At 39.6% G+C, this 13,978-nt stretch overlaps 1 protein-coding gene across 1 annotated transcript in view; it reads right to left on the bottom strand.

Moving 5' to 3' along the window:
• Positions 1-13,978, bottom strand: part of DNAH3 (dynein axonemal heavy chain 3) — a 355,798-nt gene that overhangs the window by 211,351 nt on the left and 130,469 nt on the right. The window contains exons 15-17 of the mRNA XM_063430376.1: positions 4,387-4,571; positions 3,195-3,318; positions 182-335 (exon numbers count right to left, since the gene is read on the bottom strand). Coding sequence (XP_063286446.1) covers positions 182-335; positions 3,195-3,318; positions 4,387-4,571 — 463 coding nt within the window. The remainder of the gene's footprint in view (positions 1-181; positions 336-3,194; positions 3,319-4,386; positions 4,572-13,978) is intronic.

The raw sequence follows: 13,978 nt of genomic DNA, 5'->3' as shown, positions 1-13,978 counted from the left end.
CACTGAAGAATTTTTTTTGGGCACATAATATATATCAAAGATCAGCATTAGTATATGTAGGACAATTTAAAATATTGATCTTTTACAAAAATATAATATATTAACCATTAACCAACCACACATTTTAAGGATGATATAATTACATTGTGTATTGCTTCACACTATTTTAATAAACACAGACCTCAAATTCTACCAGGGCTGCATTCAAATTCTTCTCCAGTTCCTTTAGTTTTTCAACATTGCTCTTCATTTCATCGAGGGTTGCCGTCTCGCGTTTTTTAAATGCTTCAACGTCTGCACTGTAGCCTTTAAGTGTTTTCTCAAATTGAGTACGTCTACAATTAGAGTGTACAATGTATTATCATCAGTCAAGAAAGGGAACCCAGGAACATCTATCATATTGGGTCTGGAGATATCTCAATGGGAAAAATATTTAATTGGATAGAAAGAAGGAATGTTACCAGCATACAAAATACCAAGAACCTAATAAAGAAGTTAGATCCCTTAGGACCAATATCAGACAGTACCATCATTGGCCATTATTGACTCACCCTACAGATCAACTAGAAGAACATCAAGAAGCCCAAATAAATATCTGGGAATGTAAATGTATGAACATATTTGGCACTTTGGAAAGAGGATTTAATCAGAGAATGGGTTTTATCTCGAATCATGATAAATGAACCGTTCTCTTCTGCCACCAAACGCATTGACCTTTCACACTCACGGACCTAGAATATATTTTTCCTCTGACTTTCATCCATTTATCCTGTTCTGATAAATAAATAGTATTCTCCATGTTTTGTCCTATTCACCATATGAATACCCTATACTAGTATTTTTTATATATATATATATATATATATATATATATATATATATTTGTATAATTGATACTTGCAAAAAGTATCATAGTTCACTGAAAACTTGCACTTACTATTATTGCATCATTTTTTCACATTTATGATTTTTATAATTTTTATTGAAATCTATTCTACAGTAGCACTCTTAAACTCCTCTGTGTCCATCAATAATTGTGTAATTTATAACAATAATGTGCTTAGCTTAATCCTCCGCATTGGTTTTCGCCTCCTGTTTAACAAAATTATTTAGTTTTGCTGTAATTATGCAACCATGTAATTATCGACGACAAAAAGAAACTCAGACGAAGTTGCATAAGACCAATTAGTGCTTCAACAATACCCAAGAGGTCTTATCTCAGCCCGGGGCTAGGAATTAACAGAAAACACCTCAAATACACTTTACACTTGTCTGTAATAAGCTCTTCTCCAGGGTATTAGTTGTTTAAGAAGCAGTCAAATAGATTACAAGAGTCTACAGAGTTTTCTATGAGCAAATAGGAGAACACTCCAGACTGAGGACAGAGGACAATATTGTGGTGTTATGGAGATAATATCTTAAACAAATTATGAAATAGAACAATGTAAAATATTCACACACTGCAATTCCTTATTTGCTGCAAACCATCAGCTTCTTCTGGGATCAGGAAGTGGCTACAATTCAACAGGCGGGCGGGCAGCTGGCGAGGGAGAGCTCCCCCTGAGCTGTCTGCTCAGCTCCCTTGCACGCCGCAGAGTGAGGCTGGGAGCCGGAATATGACGTCAGCCAGCGCCGCCTGCCCTGCAACCAGCCCAGCATGTCAGTTAGCCGCAAGGCTAACAAGGCATTTGCCTTGGGCATTTGGGGGGCGGCTTTATTTGCCACCCCCTGGAAAATGCCGCCCAAGGCAAATGCCTTGTTTGCCTTGTGGCTAAAACGTCCCTGATCTATCTATCTATCTATCTATCAGATTATCCATCTATCTATTTAGTGCTTTTACCTATTGAGTTTTCCAAACTTTTAACAAGTGATAAGACAACAACCTCCTCTCCCCTCTGTAAGACCTGCTCATGAACTTACAATTCGTAGGAAAAATATGCAATGAGACAAAATGTAGCAGGACACAAAATATGATATTGGGCATCGCAGAAAAATCTATTTCTGATATGGTGAGTTAGTTAAATAATTTGTTGATATGGGTAACTTCACAGAGATTAGGATAATTGCCATTACATTAGTAAGTAAATAAATGGTGAGTGGTTAGATGGGGGAGTCGTGGGCAAATGAATGCTGAAACATGCTCTGTGTGCACAAAGAGTCTATGCAGCTGAATACACTACACAGATGGGGCACCCTTTTATATTGGGAAAGAAGGGAGCAACACACAAGGGGTTCAAACAGAATGGCATGTTTCAGCCATTTAAGGGAACACTCCAACCAACACTACCTGCTGTTGCTATTCAAAATAAGCTTCATTTGCCGCCTCACAAAGTGTACGCAGTTTGTTCACGAACCCCGGCACCTTGAGATATCCCCACACAAAGTAATTGGATGATAAAAAGGCAAACGTGGTGGCCAATTAATCTGTTAATTTCCTGAAATTATCTGCTTGCCGAACAGTCCATTGTGGCCCTGGGTTTATGGTTAGTAGCCCCAATCTTTGGAAACCACATTTCATAACGATTTTCCACTACATGGCGTAGAATATTTTCAGTCATATCTCTATCTCTCACACTAATAAAATTGCACTATTTTTTACTTGTTCCTTTATGAATTTACCTACGTTTAATTTTTTTTTGCACTCCCTAAGTTTAAAGGGTAATCCAGACAATCCAGACATAGACCCCATGCTCTTTGTTCCTAGAGAGGTATTGGCTATACCTCACTGACCATGCCTAACAAGGCTGAAACAACCATCTAGGGTTGCTGTATCTCTTTTGCAGAGAGAGCTGGCCTGCATTTCGGTTCTGGACCCCACTTTTCAGTGGGATCAGTCTGATATGCAACGGGTCCAGGTTCTTTTTGTAATGATAGATCAGATCAGCTAAAAGTAGCTTGAGATGTGAGCGGAGACCCACCGAAGGACAGACTATTTGAGATGTTGTTTGTACTCAGTATTCTCTTGCATCTTGTTTTTTTGCTCTACCTTAGTCTTTAAGGAGTTAAACAGAACAAAGTTTAATTGTATAATACCAGCTGTGAATATAAGTGCAAGGGAGACAAAAGCATTGATTTTCAGACCTTTCCAATAATAAAAATATATATATATATTTCTGACCAGATTAACAGAAGAACATAATAAGATAAATAATGTGATTGTTACAGAGTTGATATAATGAGATAATTACACTCACCTCTTCCTTAGCTCAACCTCAGCCTGATCTCTCCTGGCCAGTAAGCGGCTGTTGTTGACATCAAAGACCGTCTCTATTTGTTCCGGCCAGTGGAAGACTGTGCTGTTCAGCTTCAGATCATCATCTATAAACACAGCACATGAGAGAAATTCTAACTACTGGATAACGTTAAGCATGGAGCAATGTACAGTGATGCACTGAGCTAAATCTATCAGTAAGACTTTGATACCATAATTCAATTCTGCTATTTCCACCATGGGTACTATTTGCCTTGGCACGTAATCCTGACAGTCCCACAAAGGCCTGTTCTGTGTGCTGTCCGAAAAGTAAGTCTTGTTTTTTGTCCTACAGACATTCTGAACACCTCTCTTAGTTTTGGGAGTCAATATACAAACCAATGATACCATTAAGAGCACAACATTTCTTCTGTCTTCCCCTGAGACACCATTGCTTTAACACTTCACATTATAGTTACCTATGCTATAAGGGGAGAGGGTATTATTCCTTCTCGCCACAAGTTCGAGGGAGTAAGTTTCATATTTCTTTTTTACAGAGTAAAAGTGGGTTAGAAATACCCTGCATTTGTTTTAACTGTGTGGTTTTTAAAGTGAGTCACATAATACCAGAACGTTTAAAGTTTGGGTAGCTATGACAAAGGTTATGGCCTAATCTTCATACCTTGGGGATTAACAATAGATTGCAAGCAATACACACAAATACATATTGACAACCTTATTCATAAAGGTTTATTGTAATAGCATTCTATACACATCCTTGTTTACACCCCTTTCCTACATCTAAAATGAAAATGAAAAATGATTATATATATATTGTTTGCAAAGTACATCATCTCAAGGTTCTGGACATATTTATAAATGACTAGGCTGTTAGTTTGATGGTTTAGTACTATGTTTAATGACATCCTCAACAACATTATTTTCCCATAATACAAGGTTCACCATGAAGCATCATCTATATATATATATATATATATATATATATATATATATACACATATATATATAGGGAGAAGGGAGCAACACACATATATATATATATATATATATATATATATATATATATATAAAAATAGGGATTTTGAGATCAATGTGAATTTAATAAATTGTGTAAATAAATGAAATTGCATTATTACATATTACTAACGACTGTGATGTTTGTAATGTGTGCTTACACTGAAGTGTCGCATAATCCAGAAGAAATGCCAGTCTGCTTGCGGCTTCTGAGATTTCATCCTTTAGTTTATAAACGGTTACATCACTTGAGAGTCTTAGAAAGTCTGTAAGGGCAACTAATTCGGCAGTAGTTGTAGGTAGTTCGTTGACTCGACTAGCAATGCTGTTGTATTTATAACATATTCTGGTAGGAGAAAAAACAAAAGTGCAAAATAAGATTATTATTAAGATTATTATTATTACAATTAATATTAAAGGTCTAATACATGTTGAAAAAATATCATCACACAAAGGCAAGGAAGAGTGAGTAATCATTGGGTAAAAAAGGCCTAATGGCAGTGACAAAGCCAACATAAAGAGGGCCCTGGTGAAAGGCTTGGCAAAAGGTAGATCCCCATGGTCATACAACTTGCTTTGCCAGCTGAGACTCTACCATTTGCCCATCCTTGTAGGGTTGTATTTAGCACTGATCAGTGTTTGTGTGTTTGAATGTAAACTTGTTTTTGTGTGTACTGTTGGCATTTAAATGTAGTCTTTTTTGTACTATTTCCATTTGAAAGCAGCGGTGTACTGGTCTGCAGTCAGCGGCGTACATACCGCACTCCAGGGGGCCCGGCCACCCTGCAGACCCCTGCGACCGGGTGACCGCCATCACCATTTGCGGCCCCGTTCCGCATGGCAAACTGCCGGGGCCGACGTCCAAGGGGTCCATCGGCTGGCCAATACTGTCAGGGCCACCCGATGGATATGGATTGTAAGGGGGCCCAGTCAGTGCTGACATCACAGAGCTGGGAGGAAGTGACCGCACGTCACTCCTCCCAGCTAACACACAGACCGCGTGGGAGGAAGGAGGATGGAGTCAGAGTGGGAACTCTGACTCCCATCAACCTGAGCTACCACTGGACCCCAGGGAATGTCACCTTCTGGCACCTAAAAGGTAGGAAACAGGAGGGTGACTAAAATATTTTGTGTGTGTTTGTTTGTATGTCTTGTGTTGTGTGTCTGTAGGTCTTGTGTGTGTGTGTGTGTGTCTGTATGTATGTGTGTATGTGTCTTTTTATGTATGTGTGTCGTGTGTGTGTCTTTGTATGTATGTCTTGTGTGTGTGTGTGTCTGTCTGTATATATGTATGTGTGTATGTGTCTTTGTATGTATGTCTTGTGTGTGTGTATGTGTTGTGTGTGTCCGTATGTATGTGTATATGTCTCATTGCATGTATGTGTGTGTCTGTATGTATGTGTATGTGCATGCCTGTGTATGTGCCTGTCTGTTTGTATGTGTGTGCCTGTCTGTGTGTGCGTGTGTCTGTATGTATGTGTCTTTGAATGTATGTGTTGGTCTGTATGTATGTGCGTATGTATGCCTGTTTGTATGTATGTGTGTGTGCCTGTCTGTGCCTGTGTGTGTGTCGGTCTGTATGTATGTATGTGTCTGTGTGTGTCTGTCTGTATGTATGTATGTGTGCCTGTCTGTCTGTATGTATGTATGTATGTGTGTGTGTGTCTGTATATATCTGTCTGCCTGTGTCTATTTGTGTTTATGTATGTATGCATGTGTGTCTGTCTGTGTGTCTGTATGTGTGTGTGTGTTCCCGTCGGGGGGTGGAGTGGGGGGAGAGGGAGGGAGGGAGGGGGGCCCACGGATAAGTTTTGCACCAGGGCCCCATGGATTGTGTGTACGTCACTGTCTGCAGTGTTCGGTTTTGAATGTAGGGATGTATTTGTATGTAGTGTTAGCATTTGAATGCAAGTGTGAATTTGTGTTTAGTGTTGGTTTTGAATGTAGGTGTGTGTTTATATATAATGTTGATGTTTTAATGCAAAGGTGTTTTTGTGTGTAGTGTTAGCATTTGAATACATGCACATATACATGCACATATACATATACTGCCACACACTGATACACAGATACAAACACTGATAAACCTATAGATAGACACAGATATAAACATTGACACAAATTCAGATACACAGACACAAAGACACACTGACATACATACAAATAAATCGACACACAGATACACACACTAACACACAAAAAGGTACACAGACATACAGACACACACAACAACAAACATACAGACACACACACACACACACAAAAGACACACATACATAAAAAGACACATACATACATACAGACACACACACACACGACAAATACACACACAACCACAAACATACAGACACACATGCAGGTTTTCTTTTAGCCACCCTCCTGTTTCCTACCTATTGGGTGCAGGAGGGTGGTTTCTGCTGGTTGGGGCTTTTTGGTAGTCAATCCACCTCCTCTCACTCCTATGCAGTTCCAATGTTAGCTGAGAGGAAGTGACCTGCACTCACTTCCTCCCAACACTGGCTGCTGGTGTTAGAGGGGTCTGGTCGTGCTGTAAAGGCTGACCGAGTCCCTCAGGACAAATGTCCATCAGATAAAATAAAGATAAATTAAAGTGGCTGACTTGAACTGGCATAGAAGAAGATCATAAACAAACAACTGCAGGGAGAATGATGAGATGAAAAACTGGAGATCTGGTGAGAACAGACCATACAAGGGACTCAAGCTGAAAATGTGCATGACGAGGAACAAAGAATGGCAGAGAGACAGATGAAAAACAGGTAATGATGCAGAGGTTACTAGGAAAGATATAAAATATAAATGTCACATTTATATGGCAGGTAAACAATGTGCATTCTGCTATTTTCAGACATATGCTGAATGCTTAATGCTAAAGACATGAAATGAAATGCGTTTATCCCTACGTAAGATAGCCGTACACTGTGATATAAATATTTATGAAATGTCATGACTAATGTTGCACAGTACTCAGGTTTGCTTCAATGTCTCCCGAAAAGGGAGTTTTCTGCTTGTGCTCCGCCTTAAAGAAGTCTAGATATATGATGGGTAATGCACTAGATATCATTATTATTATTATCACTTACATGGTGCCAACATTCCGCACTACCTTCCAATATTATTAAGGGGGAATTTAACAGCAAATGAAGCAACTATTTTGCGAACAACAAAAGGATGACGGGGGCCCTGCTCAAACAGAGCTTACAATCTATATATAGGTGCTATGTAAGATCATTTGAGTACTCTGAGTAATACATTGTGGAGGTGGAAGACTGGAACTTTATGTGGTAATTCATAATATTGAGGATCTTGTGTAAAAGAAATGTAGAATATACAACCGAAGAACCTTTTGTATGCTAATGCAGGAATGAATAAAGAGGTTATAGGAATGGGGCTTTTGAGAAGGCATTACAGTGTGGGCTTTGTGATACTAGTGTTCCAGTGGCCCAGCTGTCCTTGATCTATTCTTTAGAGGGATGAGATATGAAGAATCCTAGTATATAAACACTGATCAGCCACAACATTAAAACCACATGCCCAATATCTGCCAAAACAGCTCTGATGCATCGATGCATGGACTCCACACGGCCTCTGAATGAGTCCTGTGGTATCTGGCACAAATACATTAGCAACACATCCTTGAAATCTTCCAAGTAGCGAAGTGGATCCTCAGTGGATCAAATTTGTTGTTCCAGCACCATAGTTATCCCATAGGTACTCGCAGCACCTTGGACTCTTTGTCACATTCCTCAAACCATTCCTGAATAGATTTAACAGCGTGGCAGGGTATTATCTTGCTGAAAGAGGCTGCCATCAGGGAACACCATTGCCACTAAGGGGTGTACATGGTCTGCAATAATCTCTAGTATATTGTCAAAGTAACATCCATATGAATGCCAGGACCCTAGGTTTCCCAGCAGAACATTGCCATGAACCAGTGGCATAGCTAGAGCTTTGGCCGCCTGGGGCTGTCCCTGTGTTTGCCGCCCCTATCTCGACCCATGGCATGTCCGGTGCAGTCGCGGAAGTCCGTGGCTGCACCAGACATACCTCTTTTAAGTACTCAATGCCTCTAGCCCAACACAGTTTACAACCTTTTCAAGTTTTTTAAGATATACACCCAGTAAATACATACATGAAAAATGCATTCATGTAATTCATTGGGGGCATATCTACTAAACAGTGATTTTATGTGGAATGGGTTTGCCTATGTGGGCAGAGTGTTCCTTTAAATAATTATTGTTACTGAAGTGCTTCAGTATATTTAACTTTTTATTGGTGTGAAAAGAAACACTTAGGAGTGAAACACAGCTTATTGAATTAAATTTTTTACACATTTTTAAAATATATACTTTTATTTTTTGGGAGGGAGGGTTGAAAAATATTATTATGTACTTTAAATGTATTTAATGTGTTGATATAAATATTATAAGTTTTATTCGGATTGCTTCAAGAACACTGAAATTGAGAAGCCATACCTTGGCCTATAGAGTATTACAGACTTTCATTGTATAAGGAATGGAGACCACATCTGGTTCACTTTAAGAGTGATGTTGAAGGGCTTGTTTATAGTAACCTTTGACCTAGCCTTGAAAGCCTGAATTCCTTTGAAGACTCACATTTCTACAGGCAATTATTCATTACATCATGTATATAGAAGTTCTTTGTCTCACATATCTTGCCGCCAAATATAACGTATGACTTTAATCATAGATTTCAAATGATGCTAAGTAACTCCCCTTTTTCTAAGATAGCCACTTATTTTAAAGTAAGGCAATCTTATGTATACTCCCCTCTGTAACTGAATTTTAAATCCATAAAACTGATTGTAGTTTAGAATTCGTGGCCAATACCTTTAACATCAAAAATGGATAACAACTGGAAAATTGCTCTCTGTATTGGACAAAGAATGTTAAAGACATTTGTTATTACCAGATGGATTGTTATGTTTGAATAAACATAAGTTAACTGCAAGATATTTGATTCGATTGTTATGAAAACTGATATGTGACAAACAAAGATTTCACGGAATGCCAATTTCCTACATTTAATGGTGGAGAATGCGGGCACCAACAACAGCAAACTTTTGATTTAAGCCTGAATTATGACTGCTACAAGCTACAAGAAGATTACAAGAAGAAGACAAGAAACTCACTGAAGAAAAGTTGAAATTGTTCCCTGAAGAAAAAAGCTTTAGTACCCGGCTTGCAACAGGAGAAACACAATTGACTGATACAGCAGGATGGCATCCCAAAAATCCTTTATTTAAACATTCAGTTTTACTATGCGAAAATAGAGTTGCGCAGGGGGAAAAATCGTTCGAACGTGGAAATAAAATATGCTCAGTACTGACGGAAGAATATGACGATAATAATTGAGAGGACAATCTGTATCCTTTTATCCATACTTTATTTATGAAGAAATAAATGTTATGACGAATTGCAGATCGAAGATGGCATTTCGGAGGATTCTCAAGAAATAACTACATATTCCAAAAAGTATTCTTCCATCAGATGATGCGCACACCTGTGGAAATCAAATACTTCAAGGGTATGTGTCTTTAACATGTCTGTAGAAGTTGCTCATATGTATATTGAAACAAATTGTATTAACTGTTTAGTTAATTATGGATTGGCAGCAAAAGACTGCTGTCAAATGTAACAGGATCTGTCTGTAAAAGAGTTAATCCTGAAAACGCTATTGTGTATTGAAATGGTTAGACAGATTAACTGGTAATGAGCAAAGCAATGTGGTTAAAAGGGAAAGAAAAAGTTGCATTACTGGCAAAAGGCTTTCTGGAAACTAAAGATTCTATAAAGGAATGGTGTCAACTTAAAAAGACCAGTAATTGTTATGTTTGTAATACATCGAAACAAAAAAAAAGAAATGTGTTGTTAAAAACAATTGAAAAATATATGTGTTGTTGCAAGGTCTAGTAATTTACCTAGCCTCTAGCTAAACTGTAAATCTCCTTAAAAGTGTTAAAAGAAGGAAATCGCCCCCCATGGCTCTCTTTTGAGAGTGCATTGGATGCAACATTAGTTGAAACAAAACCTCAGACTCTCGGCAGTTGTTGAAAGGTTTAAGTAATGTCAAGGAAATTAAGATTTTAATATAATGAAAGAAATGTTTAAGAATCAGACTGATCTGTTAAATAGAACCCATAAAACAATGTCTCACATGTCCAAGATTAGACTTTGTTACTAATCTTGACAATTTGCAAAAATTGCTAGTCTGGGGAATGTTACAGATATTTTGTGGAAAAATCTGAAAGATTTGGATTAAAGTAGAAGTTGTGTGAAAAGGGCAGGAGAGAAGAAAAGATATAGGAAAATGGGGAAATTGTGCAAGAAAAAGGGTCAGATGGATACTCTCAGATTAGCCAGATTGATTAAAAATGTGTCTAAATATGATGAGCAGAGAGGACCTTTTTACAATATGTGGGTTTTTGAAGGTGAAATGAATAAACAAAAATTTAGTGATGTGGTAGCCACCAGATGTCGTTTGATCTGGCTGCCAGCCTCATTAAGTGAATGGGTTAAAAATTAACTCATTGATGTGTTGGAGGATAAGGAATGTGAAAAGCCCAGAGTTTAGTTGCAGGAATTGTTTCCAAATATATTGCTAATGGTTGTACAGTGTGCAACTGGTTTGAATAGTTTAGAATTTTCTATTTTTGATTAATTTAAATGGAGAAAATTATGATATACATGTTTGTGCTAATTTAAGGAATAAGGCATGGAATTTGATTACTGACACAAAACAGTTTACTATGTCTAAAGAGTAACACAGGCAGAGTGTTAGTGAATATGTCTCTATAACATCAGGGTAACCAAATGAGCTAGATTAAGAGATGTTGCTGCTATGAAAATTATGAAATCCTTGCAATTGTTAAAAAGGAAAAACACAGGAATAACTAAAATGTTGCACAGACACACTTTTGTCTAGGGATACTTCAGCAGGACTGGCCCCTATTAAAAATGTGTCTAGTGAAGAAGATAGAAGGAGAAATTAGGTTATTAATTGAATATGGTAATTTTAGAGTGAGGTTTAAGGAAAGACCACAAAAATTAACAAAATTACCAGGGTACTAAAAACTATTCGGCCACACCCCAAGATAGATATTATAGGGTTTTATTAGAGTAATTCTATGGTATGCTATAATTGCAACCAATAAGGTCATGTTAGGAGATATTGTCCTAAATATGAAGAAAAAAACTTACCCAGTGAAAGGGAAAGAAAATTGAATTTCCCAGACCATAAGAATCTACAGAGAGTGGCAGCTGTAAAAACAGAGCATACATCTTCAACCAACCCCCCCTCACATATCAAATTCATGTGAAGAGTGTATACTGATGTTAAGTGCCATTGAAAGAAAGGTGTCACAAATCGACAAGTAAAATCTGCCTAAACTCACCAATAAATAGGGATGTGAAACCCCTAGCTATTATCAGATCTATCATGCTGATAACGAAGTGAAGATGGGCGACCATATATTTATGGAAGACTAGAGGGAAAAATAACAGAGTTTTATTAGAAACAGGAGCAGGAATGACTCTAATAAAACACGCTTGCCTTTAAAAATTTAAGTTATTAAATTTGGTTTTATGGCAAGCTTTAGGTGAGAGCAAAACAGGTTGAGTGGTTAAACCTAATAATTTAAGATAGTTTAGTCATGATATGTAACGGACCGTTTCAGCATACAAGGGGAAAAATGCGTTTAGGCGATAATCCCCTTTTCCATAGACAGGCACAGCTACTGCAGAACATCAGAACTCACGAGCTGGATACGAAATAACACTCCGAACTGGAACAGCTGAACAAGAAAAGCATACAATCGGCTTACACTCTTGGCAGTCAGCTTACAATCCAATCCCCCCCAAGAACGAGACGACACTTCATTTTGAGGGTTAAGCAGGAACTCAAGACTGGGACACCCAGTCTGGCTTTTATTACCAACAAGTACATACAGGACACTCCCAGGGGGAGGATGAAATTAACCAATCACATGGATGTACCTCCCACACATTTCCTCCCCTTAGATTAACACTTAACACAATTATACTGTACACCTTTTTCCCCAATTCCTGGATGTACCCCAAATACATATGCTACACCTCCAAAACAGGTATCCCCTGATAGCCCTTATTCAGGGGGACAACATATGCAAGAATCAGCCCATTCGGATAAATGGTTCAGGAGTTATGGAACTTTAAAGTATTGACCGACCGCATGGGTAAAGTATCCGAAATCAGTTCCATGCATTTTGGCCCTGCGGTCGGTCACAAACAAGGGAATGAAAACAGGCGAATTGCCTGTGTTATAGAGCCTGGAGAGGGTTAGAATGAATTCCCTTGTTTGTGGGGTTCTTTCTACCGAACGGCGGGTCATTCGGTAGTTTCCATACGAATTTCTGGAAGTATGGAGGTCTCAGCGGTGTTTGCCTAGTCAAGTGTCCGATTTTAGTTCCAGACACTCGACGGCAAAACACCGCTGTTCGGTAGTTTAAGATGGCCGCCGCCACGTGGTTGTTTCCTGAATGGCGGCCACCTAGAGGACACAGAACACATTACATGATTGCCAATTACCCGTTTGCAACATTGTTGCAAACGGTAATTGGAGGCACACTTAGTCCTGGGTGGTCTGGTTGTTCGGTAGTTTCCTCAATATAATAAATGGAGTGATTCTACCGAACAATCAGATGAATGCTGTACACATATATAACCCAGGTTAACTGCATACAAAAATACATACATGACATGAAAGTATTAAAGGCAGGATTACTGTACTACGCTCCACAGTCTTAAAGGGACAGTAGTCCCAAAATGTCCATTGCTGATTTTAAAGGGCCAGTAGCAGCAATACAAATTAGTACATGCCCAAATATAGTCTTTAAAGTGCAATATGTCCAGGGGCCATAGTCAGCGGGCAGGAGGCTAGCAGCCAGGCCTCTCCAGTTCACAGTGGCGAAGCTGGTTTCGCCACATTTCTCCCCTTTGTCAATTAGACTAACAGGGTACCTGACTTTCTGCCGGTCAGTGCCCTGGTTAGTCCAGCAACCCACCCACGAAACAGAAATAACAGAGCAGCCCACCCACACTAACCGGTTACTACATCTGGGTGAGGAAGGATTTTGTCCAAGTTCTGGTGTTTCACCACTGCTGGGTGGGAGACGGGTAGGCTGCCTTGGTGGGTTGCTGAGGGGGCAGAGACCAGCGGTACTCTGTCCTGTTGCCAGCCCTACCACGGGAGTAGTCTGGTGGGCGCCTGGTTGCTGGAGACTGGCTGTCTCCCCTTTAGGTGCACAGCTCGACTGCCGGAGGGGGAGACCGACTGTCTCCCCTTTGGATCCATCACACTGAGGCTGGGGAACAGGACCGACCGTCCCTATCCCTTGTGCTGTAAGTGCAGAGACTACGGTCCCATCTGCACAGTTGTGGGGCTTAACATCTCCCCTTGGTGGATTAGGTTGCCGTGGGAGAGAGGGTGTAACAAGTTCCTCTCTCTGGATGGCAAACTGCCGCTGGGGAGAAAGGATGGCACCTTCTGCTCCCTGAGGTACACACTGCCGCTGGGGAGGAAGGACGCTGCTCTCCTCTCCCTTCACCTCACACTGCCTTCCTGGCACATCACTTTGTTGCTGGGGGGCAGGAACAACAACCTCTGCCCCCTGTAACTCAGCCTGCCGCTGGGGAGGATGGACGACACCATCAGCTCCCGGAGACACACACTGCCGCT

This window comes from Pelobates fuscus, chromosome 8, assembly GCF_036172605.1.
Source record: "Pelobates fuscus isolate aPelFus1 chromosome 8, aPelFus1.pri, whole genome shotgun sequence".
Taxonomy (NCBI): domain Eukaryota; kingdom Metazoa; phylum Chordata; class Amphibia; order Anura; family Pelobatidae; genus Pelobates; species Pelobates fuscus.
The sequence above is the reverse complement of the archived record's forward strand: the minus strand, read 5'-3'. Positions and strand labels throughout refer to the sequence as shown.